We start from the raw sequence: 21,057 nt of genomic DNA on the forward strand, positions 1-21,057 counted from the left end.
TGTATTTTATTCATCCAAAACTCATGTATTTAACCAAAACATTCTATTCATCCACAGGTTATACCAAATTGTACAAAAACCAACTAGCAAATGGTAAATAGTACAATGATTGAATAAAACTCAGAGATTCCCAAAACCAGAATTTCATGTCGATTGTTGCATGTAATTCCATTAAAAGTCGATTCCACAAGACCTACATACACACAATAGTATAAAACACTTAACAAGCAAGTCTAACTCGTCATTTAATAGAAAGTGGCTCTCATATAATTTGTCATTTATAACAATACATCACATATAGATATGAAGCCAACCTTAAAAGATGATGAATGTTGTACTAGGTTTAAGAAGAAAATGGTGCGTGATACTATTAAGAAAATAAAAGTGATAATCTAACTATTACATAAATAAAGCAAAAGATAGTGATATATACCTTGAGAAGCATACCATAGTCAATTAGAGGAATTTAGCTCACAAATCTCCATGTCTTCCATAAAATTTGGAAAAAATAAAATGCAATGCCATCTCGATTAGCGTACTTTTTCAAGCAACCATGACCTCACTATTATGAGGTGAATATTTCCCTTCAACTAACTTAAGCATTTTGTCATATATTTCCTTAACATTCTCTCCAATGAACTTAACTTTCGAATTAACAATTAATGGCATAATGCAAAAGAAAAATTAAGGCATCATAACACAACTAGAAAGTGTTAAGCATTTAACAAATCTGCAACAAAAGTATTGCTTCTCATTCATCAACTAATGTATCATGCGCTTTAACAACTTACAAGATGAACACAAGATAGAATACTGAGATAGAAAAGCACAAATCAATAACTATACCTCGTGTATAGCTCATAAGTTCGTATGGACTTATATATCCCCTGTTGGGCCTTATATGCTTGTGTTGACATGAATAAGGAACAAACTAAATTTATAATAAACATGTCCTTTAACAGATGAACAACTTGAAATATTACTAAATAGAAGTGGAAAAAAAAACATAAGTACACATAAACAAATTGGTTCTTCAGCTATATGATTACCTACAACTCAAAAACTTTTATCCCCTTAATGACATCCACTTCCTCTTTGTTTGACATAACCTGGTGTCCATGGTATAAGCATGCCCCCTTATAAAAAATCCGCCAAAGAATATCTGTAAGACCCCAAATTATTTTTACATTATTTCGTAAAAATATTTAGTATTTCGGAATTTGATATTTATTTCTTGGTCAACGGGCTATTAAATGTGGGCTTGACTTTTTGAAAAAAAGAGGGAAAATAGTTTGTTTGGTTTGAAAATGATTTAATATGAAAGTTTTTAAGTTTTAAAATAATGTACAAAGATTTTATTAATAAGGAAATAGGGAAAGAATAATTCTGAAATTTATGGGAGAAAATATGGAAATGTTTTGTGTTTGTTTTAGAAAAAAAAAAAGAAGAAGAAGAAGAAGAGAAAATGAATATAGGAAGTATTTTTATTGCTGGGTCATATGGATTTTCATGGCGGATTCGTGCGTCTTCTAGCTAGCTTGGGGTTGGTTTTCTCGCGTGATATTTTCTAGATACTTTTTCGCGATACAGGTGAGTAGTTATAGTTTTTCTATTTTCTCTGAAACTATATGTTCAGAGTTTTCTTTCGCTCAGTATATATTTTGTTCTGCTTACTGTTGATGTTTTCATCCTGTAGAATTGTTTTAAGGGTTAGCATATTGTTTGGCCGACTGTAAAACTCTGGAATTTTATTTGTTGAAGCTTATAGGCTATCAATGGCTGCTAAAGCCCCCGAAATCGCCCATTATAGTTATTTTATTATATGATTTGAACTTTGGTAGTTGTGGTTTTTGATTGATTGTGGATTGTTGGTTTATGGAGGATGTCAGGTTTAGAATCGGTGGTTGGTTGCTGTCGGGATTGAAATTTGGTGTGGCTGTCAAAGCTTTGCATCAGGCATTAATGGCATCGCCAAGCCTAAATAGAGAAAACGTCCTGATTGTTTGGTTTGAACTTTTTTTTGTTGTGATTGGTTATTGATGTTTGAATGGGTGCTGGAAAGGGGTAAGATTGAAGCTTGAAGAAGTTGTTACTGGCGTCGATAATTATAGATCTAGTTTTGATGAGGATGATTGATTAAATGATTTGAGGTTTTTGATGGAATTAAAGTTGTAGGGGTTTTCGGTTGTGAGTATTATTTTCGGTTAGGTTGGGAGGGCGAGTGGAGGATGGTGGCTGATCCGGTGGTGGTGGTGGAGGAGGTTCTTTGGAGTCGGTGAGGAAGACGACTTGTTGGTGTGGTTGGGCTTGGGCTTGGGCCAAAGCCAATGTGTTTTGTTTGGTTGGGCAGTTCTATTTTGTTGGTTGGGCGAAAACAATTGGGTTGGTTTTCTTTTTGGCGAACCAATTAGTATTTTGGGCTAGTTTAAGTTTCATTTTTAGTTGCTGTTGGGCCGAAATCTATTAATTCTTTGGGCCAGTTTCTAATTTGGTCTTGGGCCGGTCCATATAACTCAATATAGATCTAAATGGGGCCTTTAAATATTTAGACTTTTGGGTTTTGGTTTTGGGCTTTGATTGTGGACTTTTGACTGTATAATTGTGCTACGTTTTATGTTGTAAATTGTATGGACAAATCAAATACTAAAATGGTGTGGAAGCCTGCATAAATTGGTTCATCATCATCTAAGAAAGATTTGACGTTGATACTGTGCAATTTTTGACACGTGACTAGATAGAAATCTTAGGAGACATAATATTCCTAAAACGCTATAAAAAAGGTTATGCGGTACGTTTGGAGAAATTGTGACATTATGTGGTATGTGAAAATTGTTGTTATGTTAAATGATATCATATGTTAGGATATCTATTGAATGCAATATCTTTGAGAAATTGATATAAACACTTCATTATTATATATGTGAGATGCTACTATGAGGTAGTATAGTATTTGTGGATATTTTCCACGGGATTGTGTCTTAGTGCAATAATTTATTTAGCACGTGAAAGATTGAAAGTTGTTATGAGATGTATTGAGATATGATATTTCTAAATATGGTGGCTTAGTGCAATAATGTATTTGACATGCACGTGATAAAGTGAAATAGTTATGAGATACTAATGTATGACACCTGAATAAATTACGTAACGAAAATTCTAGAACCTAGCTACCACAACTCATGTGATTTGGCCCTTGTGATGGGCGTATGGGATATGATTGGCCCTTCTGGCGTTTCAATAAATCTGAATGGCCCTTCTAGCGTAAGTAATTTGATTGGCCCTTCTAGCGTTTCAATGAATCTGAATGGCCCTTCTGGCGTAGCTGAATAATGGCTTGATTATTCCATTTGCAAAATTAGAATGAGACGCACGATATTTTATGCCGAATAGTGGCAGTACTCACATAATAGCTTTCGTGTGAGGGTTACCTAGTATGCGATATCCGGCTTATGGTAGCTACGCACGGAGTGGTTTATTATGTGAGAGGGAGGCATGTGGATGTACATGTTCAGCGTTGGAAAGCGATTGTAATAGCTAGGGAAACTAGGTAAGACATAGAGACGACGAGATTCTAGAGACACTTGAAGAAACTCTAAACAATAATTGTGATGATATATCAAAGTGTACGTTAAATCTATAATAAATGATTTATTATAATTTATGTTGCATTTACAATAGTTTGGCAGAAGGGTGGGTTGAATTAATTATTCATGCTCACTACACCAAAACAGCTTTTTTGTGACGCCATTTTGGCGTCACAAATAATTTGTGACACTATTTTGGCGTCACAAATATGGTGTCACAATTTGGCATCAATTATTTTTGTGACGCCATTTTGACGTCACAAATATTTGTGAAGCCAAAATAATGATGCCAAAATGGCGTCACTATATTTTGACGTCACAAATATTTGTGACGTCGTTTTGGCGTCACAAAATTTATTTTAGAAAAAAAAAAATAGTTGCTATACATCCAGGAATTGGATGTATAGCAACCAATTATTATTATTATTATTATTCAAGATACAACTAGCCTTAGCGACCACCAGTTACTATATGAACTAGCCAAGATACAACTCTTTTAAAAAACAATCCATTCCATAAAATACACAATCACACCGTCAATCCCATTCAAGAATAAAACATTCATTCCATCACTCAAAATTATCAAGTTACTTGTAAACACCCTACTTCAATTTTCTAAGCGAAAAGTACAATACAAATCACATGTAAACACCAAGTACTTCAATTTTCCAAGCGAAAAAGTACATTACATTATGCTTACAACTAGCTAGAAAGAAAGTCTTCTTATTAGAAAGTGACCAAGTGGCAATATCGATCACCTCCATCCTTCAAGGTCGGCAACAAACAAATGCCACAAGTATTACCTGTTTCATTTAACAAAAGAGTTTAGATAGACTTCTACCTTAAAATGTAACGAGAGATATATACAACAATATTTCAAACATACACTCAATATGATAATTAAGTAAAAAGAATAACTACTTCTACACTTTTGACCAGGAAATTCACAACTTTATGATATGTTACGTGGACACGTCATATTTATAAGAATAATCCGTGTTTATCGATCCACATATCCGTGTTAGACACATGTTGTATGTGTTATACCTCAATTTTTGATATTTTGCCACGTTGGATACAGACATGTGGATCCACGTCAATGTAACTTAGCTTTTATGTTCAATATGTATCTTGTGCATATCCAACCCTAGCTAGACTCTCAAAAACCAATGAGAGGTGCACCAACGATAAGCCAAAGAACAAGCCATGACAAGACCAAGCCTTGAAAAATCAATTTCTTTGGTTTCATTTAGAACTAGGTGGATTTTATATTAAAAAGTTACAGTAAACGTGTAAAGCTGAAACAGTTGGGAGGGAACTAGTTCATTTCTTACGAGAAGCACAAATACACAAAGGACTCGAATATATTTGTCTGAACGAATTTGATTATATACACAGTAGGGTACATATCACATGACTGACCTTGAGAACTTCAGGCAAAAGAAGCGGACATTCTTTCAGACACTTTTCAAGGAAGAAATCATGGCATCGGATAACCTGCCACAAAAAATATCATTACTAGATGACAGACATTGGTTTGGAGAGGAGGGGGGAGGGGTTTATGACCGGCCTTGATAGGAACAAAATCAAACCTCATCTATGCTCTTTGCAGTTTGTAGTTTACAATGCATCACATGCCAATTCGGTTCAAGAACCTAAAAACAAGAGAGAGTTAAAGTAAATGCGCAAAAACATTGAAAACTCACTTTGATCGCCCAATTTCTCTATATAAAAACAGACACTTGTTTCAGGACCAGAGCCATGAAGTATGGCTTCACCATAATAGCAAAAAAAAAATAGCGGATAAAAACCAATCGTCATCGCTTTACCAAATCCAATGAACAACGTGACAGTACTTTTCGACCAACTATAGGTTCTCCTAGTGTAATCACTCAAAAACAGCATACGAAAGAGAAATAAATCTCACCTCAAAGGTCAAATAGTGGAGAAGACTATTAATAAATTTAAGCATGCTGTAACAAAGCAGTGATGACCGGGTAATACCAGTTCCCCGTGTTTTAAGGGTATGAACTCCCTACAAAATTATACCTATATTAAATACAAACAGATATTAGATCTTCTGACCGAGGTTAAATGATTATGCCAGAGCCATACCTGATGATTTTGCCACGCCCCACATAGTTAGCGGTTCACATGTTCACAATGGAACAAGAAGTGAAAAATCAACTGATACTTTGTGAGGGCCTTTCTTGAGATAGTGAGGGACAGGGGCCATTGAACCTGCATCACCATCCAAGAACCATATACACAAAGAAAATAAATAAGTTAAAATTAAGATCATAAAAACCGGAAATTCCAAGTATCTGTCACAGACTTGAAGGAAGGGTTATGAGACACTATGGTTTACCAAAGGGATAACAGGTTTCACGATGAAAAAAACGAGAGACCGAAAGATTAATTAAAAACCTTGTAAATCAAAGAAAATGTTTCCAGGCCAATAACGCTTATTGGCTCTTCTAAACCATTACTATCCGAAACAAGTCTATTGACATCAAGATCTTTGAGGGTGCTCAACCTTTTAAGCAGTGAGGATCTTTCCTGCAAAATTAGATGGAAACCAATGAAACTGGATGCCATACCAAACATGCAAAAAATGTTATAGGGTAGTCTTTTACCACACAACACGTGAGGTCCTTGTGACAAGGATCTGCTGCAGCAGCTATGGTCCGCAAAGCAAGTTCCAGGAGAGACTAATTTACCATTTAAAAGAAAAATTAGAACCAAGTTGTCCATTCGATACACAACTGTATTAACAAGAATTGCCTATGAAAACATAATTAGCAAAAACGAAGTAAACCGAACCTGTAACTTCTCGACAAAAATCTCATCAAGCCTTTTAGCAAGCTCTTCTCGAGCTATATCCATAAAATGAACCAGAAAATCACCCTGTGAAATAGATGAAAATAACAGTCAAAGGTAGGGAATGGAAATAATAACAACTGAAAAGATATGATAACATAATTGGTCATGTGAGGGTGGAGGAGGGGATTCCAATTTAACTTTAAGAATTCATTCTGATATTCTTATGCTACCCTTTCTAATGCCTTATATGTGGCCCATAGTAGGGGATCTAGATTCGTTAAGTCTCTCACTAAGGAAATGTCACAGGCCAACATCATCTGTCATTTCTATGGAATGGTGGTTGGCAAAAACAGACAAAAAAACATAACATTTGACGGTTAGAGTAACCAAAGTCAAAGTCAAAGGGTACCGTAACCCGACTCTGGCACTCTCCAAAAGAATCCTATTATTTATCTCATAACTCTTCAAAAGTCTATCCAAGGTTTACTGTAACTCGCTTGGGTGTATCATTCAAGCAAGACAACCCTATAGTGGGTTTTCGTATTTATTTTATATGTAGAGATGTGTTAGGACTAGATAGGGTGGACAACTTTACAAAAATCTAAGATAATCTGATGAATAAGAATTGAAAAAAATTATGGACAGATACTAAAATGATCTTCATTAATTAAAGAACACATCCACGATAAAAAAAATAATGTAGCTAGCAGAAATATTCTAAAAATAACTGAAGTATATATAACAAATGGAACAAATAAATATCATTTTTCAATCCCATATTTTGATTCATACACACCTGATCAAGAAGCAAATAGCGCTTTAATGATCGCAGCTTTCCCATGAGATCATACTGCACCAATATAACAACTAGTGAAATTTAATGTCCTCGTTGGTTCACCAGTGAAATTTAATCCAGCAAGCTCCACAATAGAAGTGAATACATGTAGGTGGCCCGGACACTTAGGGCACTTATCTAAACAAGAACAACTACCTACGCTGGTGTTTTCAACAGTCCATAGTCTACAACTCCCAATATGAACTATTATCTAGATGAGGTGCAAGTCTAGGCTTAGTTCTCAGGAGGCAAAACTTACTAGATGAGATGTCGCCTAGCTTGGTGCAATCAACTGAAAGTCAAGTACTTGCGGCCTTACAGGAACCCTCAAAGATGGGCCTCCTGCTATCTTGCCATCTGGGCTTGTTTGTCATATTGATGTGACTGATCTTACGCGTGACAAAGGCACGAGCATCAAATTGGGATCTCCAAGCAAGCTTTTGGATTTGTAGACCATTCTATTCCTATCTTATTTGCATTCATCACCTACAACTACAATCAGATAAATAATTGGCATGAGCAAGAAGTTAATAACTAGTTAACCTACACTACTATATAGCGTATTATGAAGGATGAAAAGCATACCTGAATTCACAAGCTAGATCACTAGGAGACAAAAGGACAACTTGAGAAGGAAAGCTTAATTTATCAGCACCCTTCATTTTATCATCCTACTGCATCCTGGTGTTATAGCTATGCTTCTTGTTGATGCATGCTTAAGTTACATTCTTATGTCATTGAGAATCCATGATTAAAACCTCACACCAAAGGCAATAACAAATCAACAAGAAATGAGAATATTGCAACAATATCATTCAACTTAACACCGAAATAATAAGCCTGCAAAGTTAGAATTTCTCAATTTGATAATACGATAGAGATTTTAGCGATATTGTAGTTAGCCATAAATTCCAATCCTTCAAACCAGTATTTCAATAGTCCCAAATCTGCAACTACCAACATGAACTTCGCCTTAACTAGAACCCATTGATAAGGAAACAAACATATTACGTTAGGTAGGATCAACAGAAAATCATGCATTATACTTATTCGACTTAAAGCAATAATACAATGGTTCCCAGTCCCAAAACAACAATAAAGAACCGGGGCCTCCATATTTACAACAAAAAAAAACTTAAAAAAGAGATACCAAAAAATTTCTAGCAACATCTTGTTGAACAAACTTCTATTAAGAAACTCTATTAACAAAAGAGTGGGCTTCACAAACGCTATTAACAAACTTGCTGCCAAAGTATATTGGCTTAGCCAGACTAATGGTAACTAGTAAGTAAGATACTAGTCGCTACAGTAGCAGAAACAAACTAAAAAAATGAAGAAGAAAGCACCTAGAATTAAGAAGCAAACCTGATGTCAGTGAAGGGACTAACGTCAAGTCCTTGTTCTTTCTTTCTCAATTGGAGCGACGTGACAAATTCAGAGTCTAGATCATACCAGAATTCCCTCGCCGAGCCTCAAGAGAGTTAGGCAATACTAAGCTCCCCTGGGTACGAGTCAAAATGGGTAAGCTAGAGCCCAGGTGCAGTTTGACTGCATACTGTTGAAATAACATTATTTCAGAATTTAACTAGTTTCAGGCGGTTACCCTCAAAGTGCTTTTCTTAATTCATATTTTGTAGTAAATAAAAAATTACCTCAATAAGTACATGTGCTTCAGACGGAGTTTTTGATATGGAAAGCACTGCCTTCTGAGTGTCTTAGAGTGCTGCAATGATAGTGAAAGAGGAAGCTCAAAATGCGAGTAGAGAATAATTAAAATGCTACATCCAAAGGACATCTCACAGTTCCAAAGGGGTTAGTTACTCAGAGTTAGAAAGAAGCAAGAATGGATATAGAACTGAAATAAGAAATAGTACGAGGCTACACATCATCGCATCCAGGGTTGTGTATCTAAATTAAGTGTGCAAGAATAAAACTGTTAATTACATAACTATTGTACAAAGGTCCAAAACCTCTTCCAGAATCTTCACTTGTTTAGAATCAATAAACAACCTAGGGGAGGCCACACACAACATAATAAATGGATTCAGTCATGTAATTAAAACCTAACTACATGCACTACAATCCGACAACAACAAAAAATGGTGTTCATGTACATAAGACATGACATGATAAACACCATTAACTACATTGTCAAGCATAACAATACTTACAGCTAAATGCCCAGACAAATGAAAATAAAAAGGAATGACTAGGCCCTCCGCCAAATTTAAAGAGATTCCAAAGGCTAATGATACCTGCCATTGCAAAATCTACGACAACATTCTTTAGTTCTTCATCCACAACTTAATGCCTATTTAGCTTTTTGGTGGAAGATATTTTAAGAGACACGGTGAGTTTCCTATTTTCAATGTCCAAATGCCCCTCACGTAGAATTATAATATAATATTCCAGATTAACTATTATTTGGACTACATCGTCGTAAAATATCATATAACTACATACTGTGGGCAAATTTAAAATAAAAAACACATCATATAAAACTATCAATAAAGTATCATCTTCATAAATGATTGTAATTAGCAAACCACAATAATAAAGTTTTGAAGGAAGAAAAATCGTGTTTTTATGAGAGACAAACCTGGTTACTTCACAGTAAAATCAACTGAAAAAAAATTGTGCTTTTGTCACAAAAACAAAGAAAAATAGTTTATTATTAGTACAAAAATCTGAGCGGGAAAATAGTTTAATTAACCTTCGCAAATGGCTGTAATTAAGTATATATATGACAGTAGTAAAGATCACCTTTTCTGTTAAAATTCAACAAAAGCCTAAGTGTAATGTGTGAACAGGTTATCATGACAGCAAAATACCCCCATGCAATTGCAAATAACAAGGTCTAAATTAAAATAGTACTTAAATAACAATGCAATAAAAATTTGAAATAGTAATAAAGCTCATAGAGTCCTCTCAAACTATAGGACCATATAAATAGGAAAGAAACACCTGATTTCAAATAGAATTTTCTTCCCACGATAGATAGACCACTGTGAATTAGAAACCGAAATCTCCTTGCATTCCCTTTCTCCTCATTTCAAGTTCCAACAGAAGTGCATTTCTTCTACCTCATTACACTCCAGCAAAAGGCAGAATTCTGCAATATAATATACATTGTGTAAATAATATATTTACTTGAATTTTCAAGACTTGGGCATTAGATGTTTATACCTGGCAAAAAGTTTAATTTCAACATTCTTGTTTCTAATTGGCGAGAAACAGATGGAAGCTTGTTAGAAGCCGCATCATGCTCTTCTTCACCTTTAATTCCTGCTTGAATGCGAAACCCTGAGAATCCAACATAAGCAAATCCAATTCCAGATATCAATGATTGCTTAACTGATTGCATTTGATTCGAATTGGCGATTGACAGGTCTGTCCAAGCATGAAATTGAGTGAGTTCTGGGTGATGGGATCCCTCCGTAAAAACAGATTTTGGCCGTAGCATTTGGTTGTGATGGCTGTTGTGAATTGAAGATAACAATACCACTACCACCAACTCCTCCTCCACGGCCTGATCTGCGTCAAAGACTCCAAGCAACCATTCTTTGAAAATAACAATAGAGTTAAACCTAGCAAAAACTAACAAGTAGAGTTGATGAAACAAGATATCCCTATTATAATTGGAATGATCTTAACACATACAAGGATGTGCTAGTTCAGTGCAACACCAAGCAAAGAGGGACTAAATTAAATAAGTATGAAGGCAAGCTTCGTGTACTAGACTTTCTTAGCCAAAAAAGGGGCAACCAATTTCAAACTTAAAAGCTTACAAAATCCACTAGCCACTTAAAAAGAACAAAAATGAAATCTTTGAACTTTATTTGAAGTGCCTCACATTTAATTTAATGACTTCTCACTGATTTCATCTATCTTCCAGAAAAAGGAAAATTGATTTCATGCACTCTTCCTAAGACGAGACTCAGGGTGTGCTAGAATATCAATTTGGACAATTCAAATTTGATGTAAACATCAATTAAGTTAACCAAATGAAACACCCCATCTGTAATTCCTTTTATACCATTCAAAACTTGGTAAAAGTGATGACTTTAAAAAATAAAATGAAAAGGGTGAGAAAGATTTAACCTTTGAAGTATAAAAGATCTTCGACTTTGCAGATACCAATCAATGAAACAATAAAACTCTATCAACCAATCTCAGCCCAAACTTTAAAAAATTTAAAAAGTAATTGGCGCACTTCAATTGATTTTAGAGTTTTGTCATCCTTCTTTTATAGGATTTTTGTATTTTTCTGGAGGTAGACACGATTTAGTCGTGGGAAATTGAGAGGAAGATGAGATAGTTCGGGGGAGAGATGGGAATTAATTTGAGAGAAGTGTTCGAGTTGTTATTTATACTAGAGAAAACACGGTCCCTTCGGTCGTAATTTTTGTATTCTTAGAAATCCTTACGCCTATTTGCCGTCACTTTATTTAGTATAATTCCTCAAAATTTAATTGATACAATTATCTAATAATTCCTGACGACTTTAGCATTTTAGTGACACCAATATGCTGTCACAAGAGTCCTGACGCCAATTTGGCGTCACTAATTAGAAAAGCCCAATGTCACAAAAATGTTGTTATGGTGTAGTGGATACAATTGATCTAGTACGGTTTTGAAGTTAAGGCGCCTCAGTGAAGGAACTAAATGTCTTATTATTATTGAACTGGAAGCTAAGGTGCCTCAGTGGAGGAACTACCTGCCTTAATTATTGTATTTAAGAATGTTGTATTAGTCGTTGGAAGTTAAGGCACCTCGGTAGAGGAACTAACTGCCTTATGGATTGTGTATATATATATGTATAAATATATTTTGTACTTGAGGGCTACTCATACCAGCATTGTTTATAATGCTAACCCGATTTGCATGTTTGCTTATTGGGTGTGTTCATTAAATGGACTCAGTTGATAAGTCTTGACAGGATTAGTGTTGAAGAAGGTGGATTCTTTGCTTGTGGTTCGTTAAGCGCCTCATTCGAGGGATATGTTTTGTTTTCTCTTGAGGTGCAATAGATTTTAATTGAGATAATGTTGTTTTGTATTTTCAGTTGTAATTATAATTAAAGAGTTGTTGAAAGAAAATTTGTAACTTAATTATATTTGTAAATTTTTGAAATGAAGAGGACTTTTGTTTATTTAAAATTTTTATTGGTTTCAAATTATTAGAATAATTAAATAGATTATGAGTTTTTGGAAGTGGAGAGTGCATCACACCTTGAAAATCGAAGAGTCGGGAACAAATATTGTTTTTTCGATTTTGTCAAAATTCGGGGTGTGACAATATCCTCTTCAGTCCAAATCTAAGCGCATTCAAGTAGGCAATCTATCACATGAAGTCACTCATAATTTCAATATTCTATTAGAACAGACCGTAGCATATCCAGGAAAAGGAATTCATAGCAAGATGATATAAGTATAATACATGGGATTGCTATTCGTATTAAATTAAGTCTTTTACCAACTCTTCCCAATTGAAAAAATCAAATAAATTGAAAAGGAGTGGTAATCTATATTCTTCCAGAACCTCTATGTTCTAAATACGATTTTGACATTTGAAAACCTTGTCAACTGCATTGGATTATTCAGAATTGCTATTTATGTCTTAAGATCGCAGCAAGCTATTCCACACCACCTATGCTGACTATTTCATTAGTATCCTATTATTTCAAACTGAGAAATGACATCAACACCTAGAATTAGCCAGCAGGTGGGACCAAAACTTGATACACCAAGATAAATGTCTGTCCTATTTAAATATCTTAGCATCCCAAACAGTCTTTCAACAAGTTTTCCTGGAATAGGAGCATAAACTGAAAGTGTGGCACCTAAGTGTTGTACCTACACAAGCTGGATCTAAAGAGTTCTCACATTTTTAGACTGCTTTATAGTGCAAGTGATTCCACTTTCAATGGAAGAACAAAACCAGTTTCCCTTCCATAGAGGAAAAAGAACTTGGGACTAGAATTTATGACGTCTCGTTGGCGTAGGTCATCCCTCCAGCCTCTCAGCCCATACAGTGTGCCGCGGTCTTGAGCTTGGTGATGGAACCTTGTTCACTTTGGCTTCTAAATGTTCTTGATTTCCTAATAATTGCATACTATAAGAAACTCCGATAAAAAATGCAAACTTTGAACTGGAACCATAAGCATATCAATGCCCACTCAAGTTTTCACAAAAAAGAAGTTTATGTTGTTCAATTTTTCAACGCGTTTCTTAACTAACTTTGACCCCAACTCACTTTTTTCTCAATTTTTCATTGTATGCTATATTTTTTTCATCTGCTTAACAAAAGAGTTATCAATATTTTACCCCCTTAGCAAGACTCTGAAGTAGGTAGCACTCCAACAGAATGGGTTACTAAAGTCAAAATTACAATTTCACCTATATATAAATATCATTTTAAGTTAAGAAAATAATAAAGTGAGATTAGAATTGGAAACAGATAGTACATATACCTAGGAATAGTCCAGGCCACCATAGATGTCTCCAACAAGCATGTCTACTTCCCTATTGTCTCCCCGTTGACTCAACTCCAGCAATTCATTAAAGTTAGAACAAGAAATGGATGTGAAGATCTTAGAGAAAAGTCTTCTTTAACTTATCAAAGAAAGTAAATAAATCTAGAACTGCATTTAAAGAAGAAAATTGAAAAAATAAAATAAAAATAAATTGAGAGTTTAAAGGAACCAATAAGAGAAGTACCTCTTGCATTTCGTTAAAAGCCTCCTTAGTCCCAACATTTGTTCCACTGATTCTCTCATAGTTTTCATCTCCATCCACCTAAAAAGCAGCTCAAGGTTGACAAGTATACTATGTCTCTTGGATTATAGATCAAACTGTGATAACGATGTGCATTGTACCTTGATAATACTGACACCGGAGCCAATATTGACAAGGAGATAAGGAAATAAATCATTCTGATCAATCTGAACAAATTTTTTCTGACCCTCCATATGTGTGAAAGCTTCATGACAGATCACCTACTCCACAATGAAGAGAAAACTTCAATGTAGGTAATGAGTATCACGGAAAAAAAATATATATAAATAGAAAAGTAAACCTTTAAGACTATTTTTTTTTCCAGCCTATATGGTAACGACAACAACATAAATTACTGCTCAGACAAAAGAAGCCAGACACTTTACAAAACATTTTATTGCTTCTTCTATTTATGTAATCACCAGCAATTTGGATTCCTTTGACATAAGGATTAGATTAGAAAATTTTGCTCTGGAGAAGAAGAAGTTGCTTTCTAAAGCCTAAAGGAAGGAGAATCACTCTTGTCAAAAGTACGCTCTAGTCTTCTCACCTATAATCACTATACATCTTCTCGGTTCCATACTGTTGGCAAATGGTTTACAAGTATCTTAAGAAAATAATGTACCTTGTAATCTTGTACGGAATAGGTATAGACAAAATTTATTGTTTAACAACATTGGTTCCAAATTACAAAATTGAAGTGCAAATTTCAATTCATAGAAAGGAATCATTTATACACAAATATCTACCTTTATCAGTAAAGCACCACAAACTACCCCATCCCACAATAACCAAAACCACAATCAATAAAAGGAACTAGTGTTCATAACCTGCAAAGATTACAAACAACCCCATTAAAAGCGGGGCAATAACCGGTAAAAGGACGGCCATCAACAACTTTTGTCGTTGGTGCATATAAAATAATCAAAATGAAGAGATTGTAAAATACCTTAATTTCAATTTCAGGGCTTTAAGGAAACCCCATTGAACGGACTATATATGATGATAACTTTCTCATCCAATTTGTCTTGAATTCCTTGCCTACTTAGTATAGACCATTTCATAATCATAATAACACTATTAAGAATAAGCGGAATAAGAATTAATTGGCAAAGGTGCTTGTTCAGAAAAAGGCAAGGCTAAAGTAGTAGAATAGTCTTGTAGATCACTTCATGGTTCAAGGATGGGGACAAAAATATTCAGAAAGCATGCTGAAAAAGGCATTAAGCGTGAATCATCTAAGCAGAATGAAACTTATCAACTATAGTGTATATGTTCTTAAGTAGAAAGCACACACTGAAAACCCTTTAATAAACACGACAAGACCATTATTAAAAATCATTATCAACCTTTTCAATCATAGCAGACTCCAAAGAGTTGCTCTCGAGAATCTGAAAATGTTTCCATAAGTACTACTGCACTTTTTTGTTGAGCTATTTAGCAATATAGTAAAGGTTCAATGTCCCCGAAGCTTTTCACTTCACCAAAAAAAAAACAAGATGAACAGGGAATAAACCAACCCATATCTGAAAATGGATTTCACTTAAAAAAAACAAGGAAAACTATTAAATTAATAAAGAAATTCATTTGATATTTTATTAGACAACCAAATCCCAAACCAACGAAATAATTAAATTCCAATATTACAATTTCCACACAAAACATAATTTCACCAAATTCATCAGGAAGACAATTAAATAAACCTAATTTGGAGCACAATGAAAACAAAAAAATTCGAAAATTCACTAGATAGGGTTTAGGTAGAAGAGAAAGAAAATAGATCAAGAGATTGAGAGAGAAATCGTACCTGGTTCATTTCCATCTTCGTCCGCGAGGGTTTGACAGAGGATGGAGGCTTGAACACTTGAGAGAGACGAGCATGGGAAATCATCGGGCAAAAGTGCAAAACTGTTTTATTTAATCAGAAAATTAGTCTAGAGGATTTAGTTATAAATATTTAGTAGTCCTAAGACTCCTCTTAAATTTGTTTAGAATTTAATACCCCAATTTGACCAGAATATGGAACTAACCACCTATTATCCAAATTTACCAGGAATAGACGAAAATATCCTCACTTGAAAACAAACATAACCGACTATCTACCGAGTAACATAGTGGGATACAAAACAAAAAATTAAATTTCACACAAAAAATTCACTTATAACTACCTGCCTTCACATTTAAAAATGCATATAATGAAAAGAGGGCATCTAGGGTGCATCAGAGTGTATGAGTGCGCAGGAATGAGAGCCCTTGGACAATACTTCTTTGCTGCAATACACCAGTACTTGTGCCTATATGAGTGGCCCAGATGCTATACGCTGAGTACACCCTGCGCACACTAGCTTTTCGGTAATGAAAAAACTAAAAATATTATGCCTCCAATATTTTGTGGAGGCATTTGACACTAGTCGTTAAGTCTAAACTCCAAACCACTAGACACTAAACCCAAAATCTTTATAAACTAGACCCTAAGCCTAAACCCTAAACCTTAAGACACTAAACCCTAACCCCTATAAACTAGGCCCTAAGCCTAAAGCCTAAACCTTAAGACACTAAACCCTAATCCCTATATTCTAAATTTATAAACAATAAACTCTAAACCAACCCGTTTCATTTAATAGTAGTTAATCAAACCCACAAAATAAATAATCAAATGCATTTTGTATCTGTATTTTAAAATGTGTGGTGTGTATGCATTTTAAAATGTATAAGTTTATAACGTGGTGCATCTGCATTTTAAAATATATAAGTTTATAACGTGGTGCATCTGCATTTTAAAATATATAAGTTTATAACATGGTGCATCTGCATTTTAAAATGTATAAGTTTATAACGTCCACATTCGGATGAAAACAGGTAGTGTCAAATTTAACTTTTGGAGCAATACACGGCACTTTTTGCTAAATTCTATTCAAACCCAAAATCTACTCTTTTTGTTCTAGTAGTTATCTTATCTAAAAGTAGTTATCTTATTCAATCTTTATTATTCTGGTAGTTATCTTATCTACAAGTAGTTATCTTGGAAGGGTGAAAAAAGAGAATAATTTATAAAAAAAATAACAGTGGCTTTTGGTCTCGAGTCAAAAGCTTAGATTCTAAAGATTTTCTATAAAAACACTTATGGCTGAATAAAAACAATGTAGGGGGTATTAAAACCCAAAAAAATTATGGATAGGGCTTTAGAGTTGTTTTTTTTTTTTTTAAATGAGACTCTCTAGCCCAATTTCTTGTTTATTTAATTGTATTATTTTCCGTTAATTCCATGTATACCCCATCTGGATGTTTTTTTTAGTTGTTTCCTAACGGACATAATTGTCACCAAACATTAAAACTATTTTGTAATAATAATTGGGGAAAAAAAATGAAATTATACTAACGGATACCAGAGAACCTAACAGTTATGTCCGTTAGAAAGGTACTAACGGATATATGTGTTACAAATGAAAATTTTGCTTCATTAGAAAATGGCCCTTATGGTGTGAAGTCATCTCCATCTCTACCACCATGTGAAAAGGTATTTTTTGCATCCACTCTTGAAGTTTGTGATTGTATAATACATTATATTCTACTCCCCAGAAAGATGAAGTTCAAGTGCTTACAATTGTTCTAGTATCAAATCAAATTGTGGAGAATGAACAATAGATATTTATTTTAATTTGGGGATGAGAAAAATATTCAAGAGAAGATTAATGTTGCAAAAGTTTTAGGAGAAGATGTTGATTTGCATGAGATAATATTACTTGTTGCTAAAGAGGTTGTCAATGTTTCTTATCTTGAGCACGAACTCGAATACGAGTTAATTGTTAAAGAGGAGGAAAATATGGTATGTCTCCATTTTCCAAAGAAATTTATTTTTAAAGTCTGATACGTGAAGTTTTCTAAAAAATTGATTGATGTTCGTGTTTGCATCAAGAATTTTGTGTCGGATTGTCAAAAGAAAAGATGGAATAATCGAGCTATTGTGTCTACTTTGCCTTGCTCCAATCGAAGAATTGTCAACAAGACATCATGCCAACAAGTTTATGCCTGAAATTGCTTCATTTTATGCAAAAGCCAACAAGCCATCACGCCAACGAGTTTATGGCTCCAGAACCCTAAGATTTATGGTGTCAAGAATGGTTAGTTTTAGCGTGTTGAATTACTATTTTATTTGGCAGTGGGTGGTGATCTCCATATGCACCAAACTAAATTATCAGGAAAGTAAAACTAAAAAACGGAAAAGCAAAAAGAAGAAGAAGGGCTATTTAGCTTTTGGGCCACTTTTTAATTGGATAATTTGCAGTTTGTCACCAGTTGATCGTTTATTTGCATTTGGGCCAAAATTTACGGTTGCTCATCTATATTTTATATATTGACAGTTTGACACATTTACCCTTAGGACCAAACCATAATTCTGATTAAAGTTTGGGGCCAAATCCTAATTTTGAGATAAGACTTGGACATTTAATAAAGGGCCTAAATTTGTTCTAATTCTGATTGTATGCTCTAATTATGATGCATCTTTCATGTAATTGGTAGTTGACCGTACCCTAAATACAATAACCAACTCTAAATTGACATAAAATTAGCCGCTAATTGGGGTGTACAATTTTTGTTCTTGGTACCATTAAACAATAATTTTAGCTGCTAATATTATTTCCTTGTTACGCCTATAGACTCACCCTTAAAAAAATTATATTATATATTATACCACTCTATTCTTCCACCTCTCCCATTAGCATAAGCTCACCACTGTCTCCTTGAAAGTAAAAACTCTCTAATTGGATAAATTAGTCACTCAAATATTCACTCTCTTTTACCAATCTTTATTATATTCCAGTTTATACCTAATGATAGCGATTGAATCAACAATAAATTGTTCAACACCATGACTAACACTGGTAATAAATTGTATGAGGTGTTCTACAAACGGTCATTTTTATATAGATGTAAGAATCTTGTTCAAATTTAGGCTTGAGATATATAGTCCAATTTGAACAATACCTCGCAATTATTTTAGTATAAAAGTTAATGAAGATCAAACACCTTCTAACCTCTAAGTATAGCAATTAAATTATTACAACCCCAAACGTACGTGTTCATAATAATATTCGTGAAGTTTCATTTTGCTCCTACCACAAAAAAATATGTTTAATAATCGAGACTATTTAATTCGTACAATTATGCAAAAAATAATATGCATTTTGTTTTGCTTCCGCCTATCACTTTTCGGTCGTATTTGCATGTCTATGTTAATTACCTTGGCTTAGGTGCTAGATGTAAGTTGGTTAAGTTGTGGTCGCAAAAAGATTCTTATATGGTCATTGAATCAAATCTTAGATCTTGTCAAGTGTCTGATAATTATTTGGAATTTTTAGCATTTGGTCATATTGTTAATAGTAATATTTGTGTTTGGTCCACAAATAAGTCATGTGTATGGCATGTGCAGCGGATTTTAGCCATTTCTAGAAAATTATAGATAGAATATATAAGACGGTTAACGCAGTCAACCGTCAATTTTGGCCTAAACGCAAATAAAAGATCAATTGGTGACCAACTGCAAATTATCTAATTAAAAAGTGGTCCAAAAGCTAAATAGCCCAAAAAATAAACACAATTTCCCCTGGATTTATGGACCTTTAATGCTTTTCTGTTACTTGTTCTTTTAAATGGTGTGGAACGTCTATATATAACGTAAGCATGGCCTAACAAAATCTTTGATGCCCTGATGAGGTGTTGGGTTGGAGTGCTAATATATGAGCATGTAGAGTTATGTTTAGAGCGTCAGAAGTATGGTTGTCTTTTGTGTGTGTGTTTGTATCAGTGTGCTCACAATACCCTTTTTTCGAGAAGAAGCACCGAGTGAGACCGTGGCCGAAAGACAGAATATGGTCTTTTAAGAGTACCCCTCAAGTTTTTGGTAGTCCGATGCTAGATGTCGTTATGAATAAATCTTCCCTAGACAAGGAGATGGTGCTTTGGTTGAAAAATATACCTACAATATTTCAGGCCATGTAGGACAGATCGATGACCCGTCTGGTTTGTGAGAGGCTACAGGGATGCTACTAATTGACCTAGCCATTTTGTTTTGAAATGATTATTCTATTTATGTTACAACTATCCGTTGTATTGTGGGAGTTGGTAATCATTTCAAAACATCACCCCTTGTGCTCCTCTTCATTCAAATGTACAATTCTAGTTCTCTCTGTAATTTGTATTTATTATTTAGAAGCAATGGTTCTTTGATCAAGTAAAGAAAAGGTAGCTTAATGATAGTCAACCCATTTTGTCTTAGTTTTCTATTTTTTTGTTCTAATTAGAATATTCGTTTATATAATAAATTGAGGCGTTTTCAATTGCCAATTTTGAGCCGGACTTATAATGCTAATTATTTTTCAAATGAAGTTGGTGCATTTATAGAACAATATCGTAATATGCTTGTATTTGTATGTATTAAAACTTTGTAGTTGAAATTACTTTCTATTTAGTGTTGATTGTTTTATTGAAGTAGATGGCTTGAAAGCAAATGATATAGCTTCTAATGGGGTTGCTAAAAGAAGAAATATAACCTTATTGGATATGGTTCGGTCCATGATGAGTTGTTATTCAACTCTCTACCTATATCTTTTTGGGGATACGCCTAAGAAACAACGATATATATTTTGAACTTGGTTCTTTCTAAGTCAGTTCCTAAAACTCCTAGGGAGTTATGGTCTGGGCGAAAGCCTAGTTTACACCACATACATGTATGGGGTTGTTCTGCGCATGTACTAAAAGGAAACAGACAAGTTAGAATCAAGAACTGAAGTATGTATGTTTATTGGGTATCCAAAAGAAACTTGAGGTGGTTTATTTTATAATCCAAGAGAACAAACAAGTGTTTGTGAGTACAAATGTTAAGTGTCTCGAGGAAGATTATATTGTGAAACTAAAACCTTGTAGTGAAATGGTCATTAAAAAAAATGGCCGGCAGATATTCTGGTTATGTTCAATCAAGTAACTCCTACTTTAGATGAAAACCTTCCAAATGAAGTTCGAAGTTTACACGAACCTACTC

At 34.2% G+C, this 21,057-nt stretch overlaps 1 protein-coding gene and 1 long non-coding RNA gene across 10 annotated transcripts; both read right to left on the reverse strand.

Annotated features, from left to right (window-relative positions):
- Window positions 1-4,070: 4,070 nt before the first annotated feature.
- On the reverse strand, window positions 4,071-10,653 carry LOC147477436 (gamma-tubulin complex component 2-like). Of its 6 annotated transcripts, none has more exons than XM_086584882.1 (14): window positions 10,429-10,640; window positions 10,207-10,354; window positions 8,895-8,965; window positions 7,828-8,797; window positions 7,502-7,734; window positions 7,204-7,257; window positions 6,408-6,491; window positions 6,221-6,295; window positions 6,012-6,143; window positions 5,700-5,825; window positions 5,512-5,619; window positions 5,177-5,239; window positions 5,007-5,081; window positions 4,072-4,387 (listed from the first exon to the last, which is right to left on the reverse strand). In XM_086584882.1, exons 6-10 carry the CDS (start codon window positions 7,246-7,248, stop codon window positions 5,727-5,729), a joined length of 435 nt encoding a protein of 144 aa, XP_086441008.1. In that variant the 5' UTR covers window positions 7,249-7,257; window positions 7,502-7,734; window positions 7,828-8,797; window positions 8,895-8,965; window positions 10,207-10,354; window positions 10,429-10,640; the 3' UTR covers window positions 4,072-4,387; window positions 5,007-5,081; window positions 5,177-5,239; window positions 5,512-5,619; window positions 5,700-5,726. The 6 variants fall into 6 exon arrangements, 5 of the variants coding, with proteins under 5 accessions (XP_086441011.1, XP_086441010.1, XP_086441008.1 ...); XM_086584881.1 differs by having other exon boundaries at window positions 7,828-8,000; window positions 8,608-8,797; window positions 8,895-10,354; XR_015209484.1 differs by having other exon boundaries at window positions 4,071-4,387; window positions 6,012-6,138; window positions 8,895-10,354; window positions 10,429-10,653.
- A 1,752-nt stretch (window positions 10,654-12,405) lies between these two features.
- On the reverse strand, window positions 12,406-15,959 carry LOC147477437 (uncharacterized). Of its 4 annotated transcripts, none has more exons than XR_015208743.1 (7): window positions 15,826-15,959; window positions 14,968-15,095; window positions 14,768-14,848; window positions 14,120-14,239; window positions 13,962-14,039; window positions 13,715-13,789; window positions 12,406-13,342 (listed from the first exon to the last, which is right to left on the reverse strand). It is a non-coding gene; the product is annotated as an uncharacterized LOC147477437 (long non-coding RNA). The 4 variants fall into 4 exon arrangements; XR_015208745.1 differs by having other exon boundaries at window positions 14,968-15,059; window positions 15,826-15,953; XR_015208744.1 differs by lacking the exon at window positions 15,826-15,959 and having other exon boundaries at window positions 13,715-13,784; window positions 14,968-15,252.
- Between the last annotated feature and the right edge of the window lie 5,098 nt (window positions 15,960-21,057).

This window comes from Coptis chinensis, chromosome 9, assembly GCF_015680905.1.
Source record: "Coptis chinensis isolate HL-2020 chromosome 9, ASM1568090v1, whole genome shotgun sequence".
Taxonomy (NCBI): Eukaryota; Viridiplantae; Streptophyta; class Magnoliopsida; order Ranunculales; family Ranunculaceae; genus Coptis; species Coptis chinensis.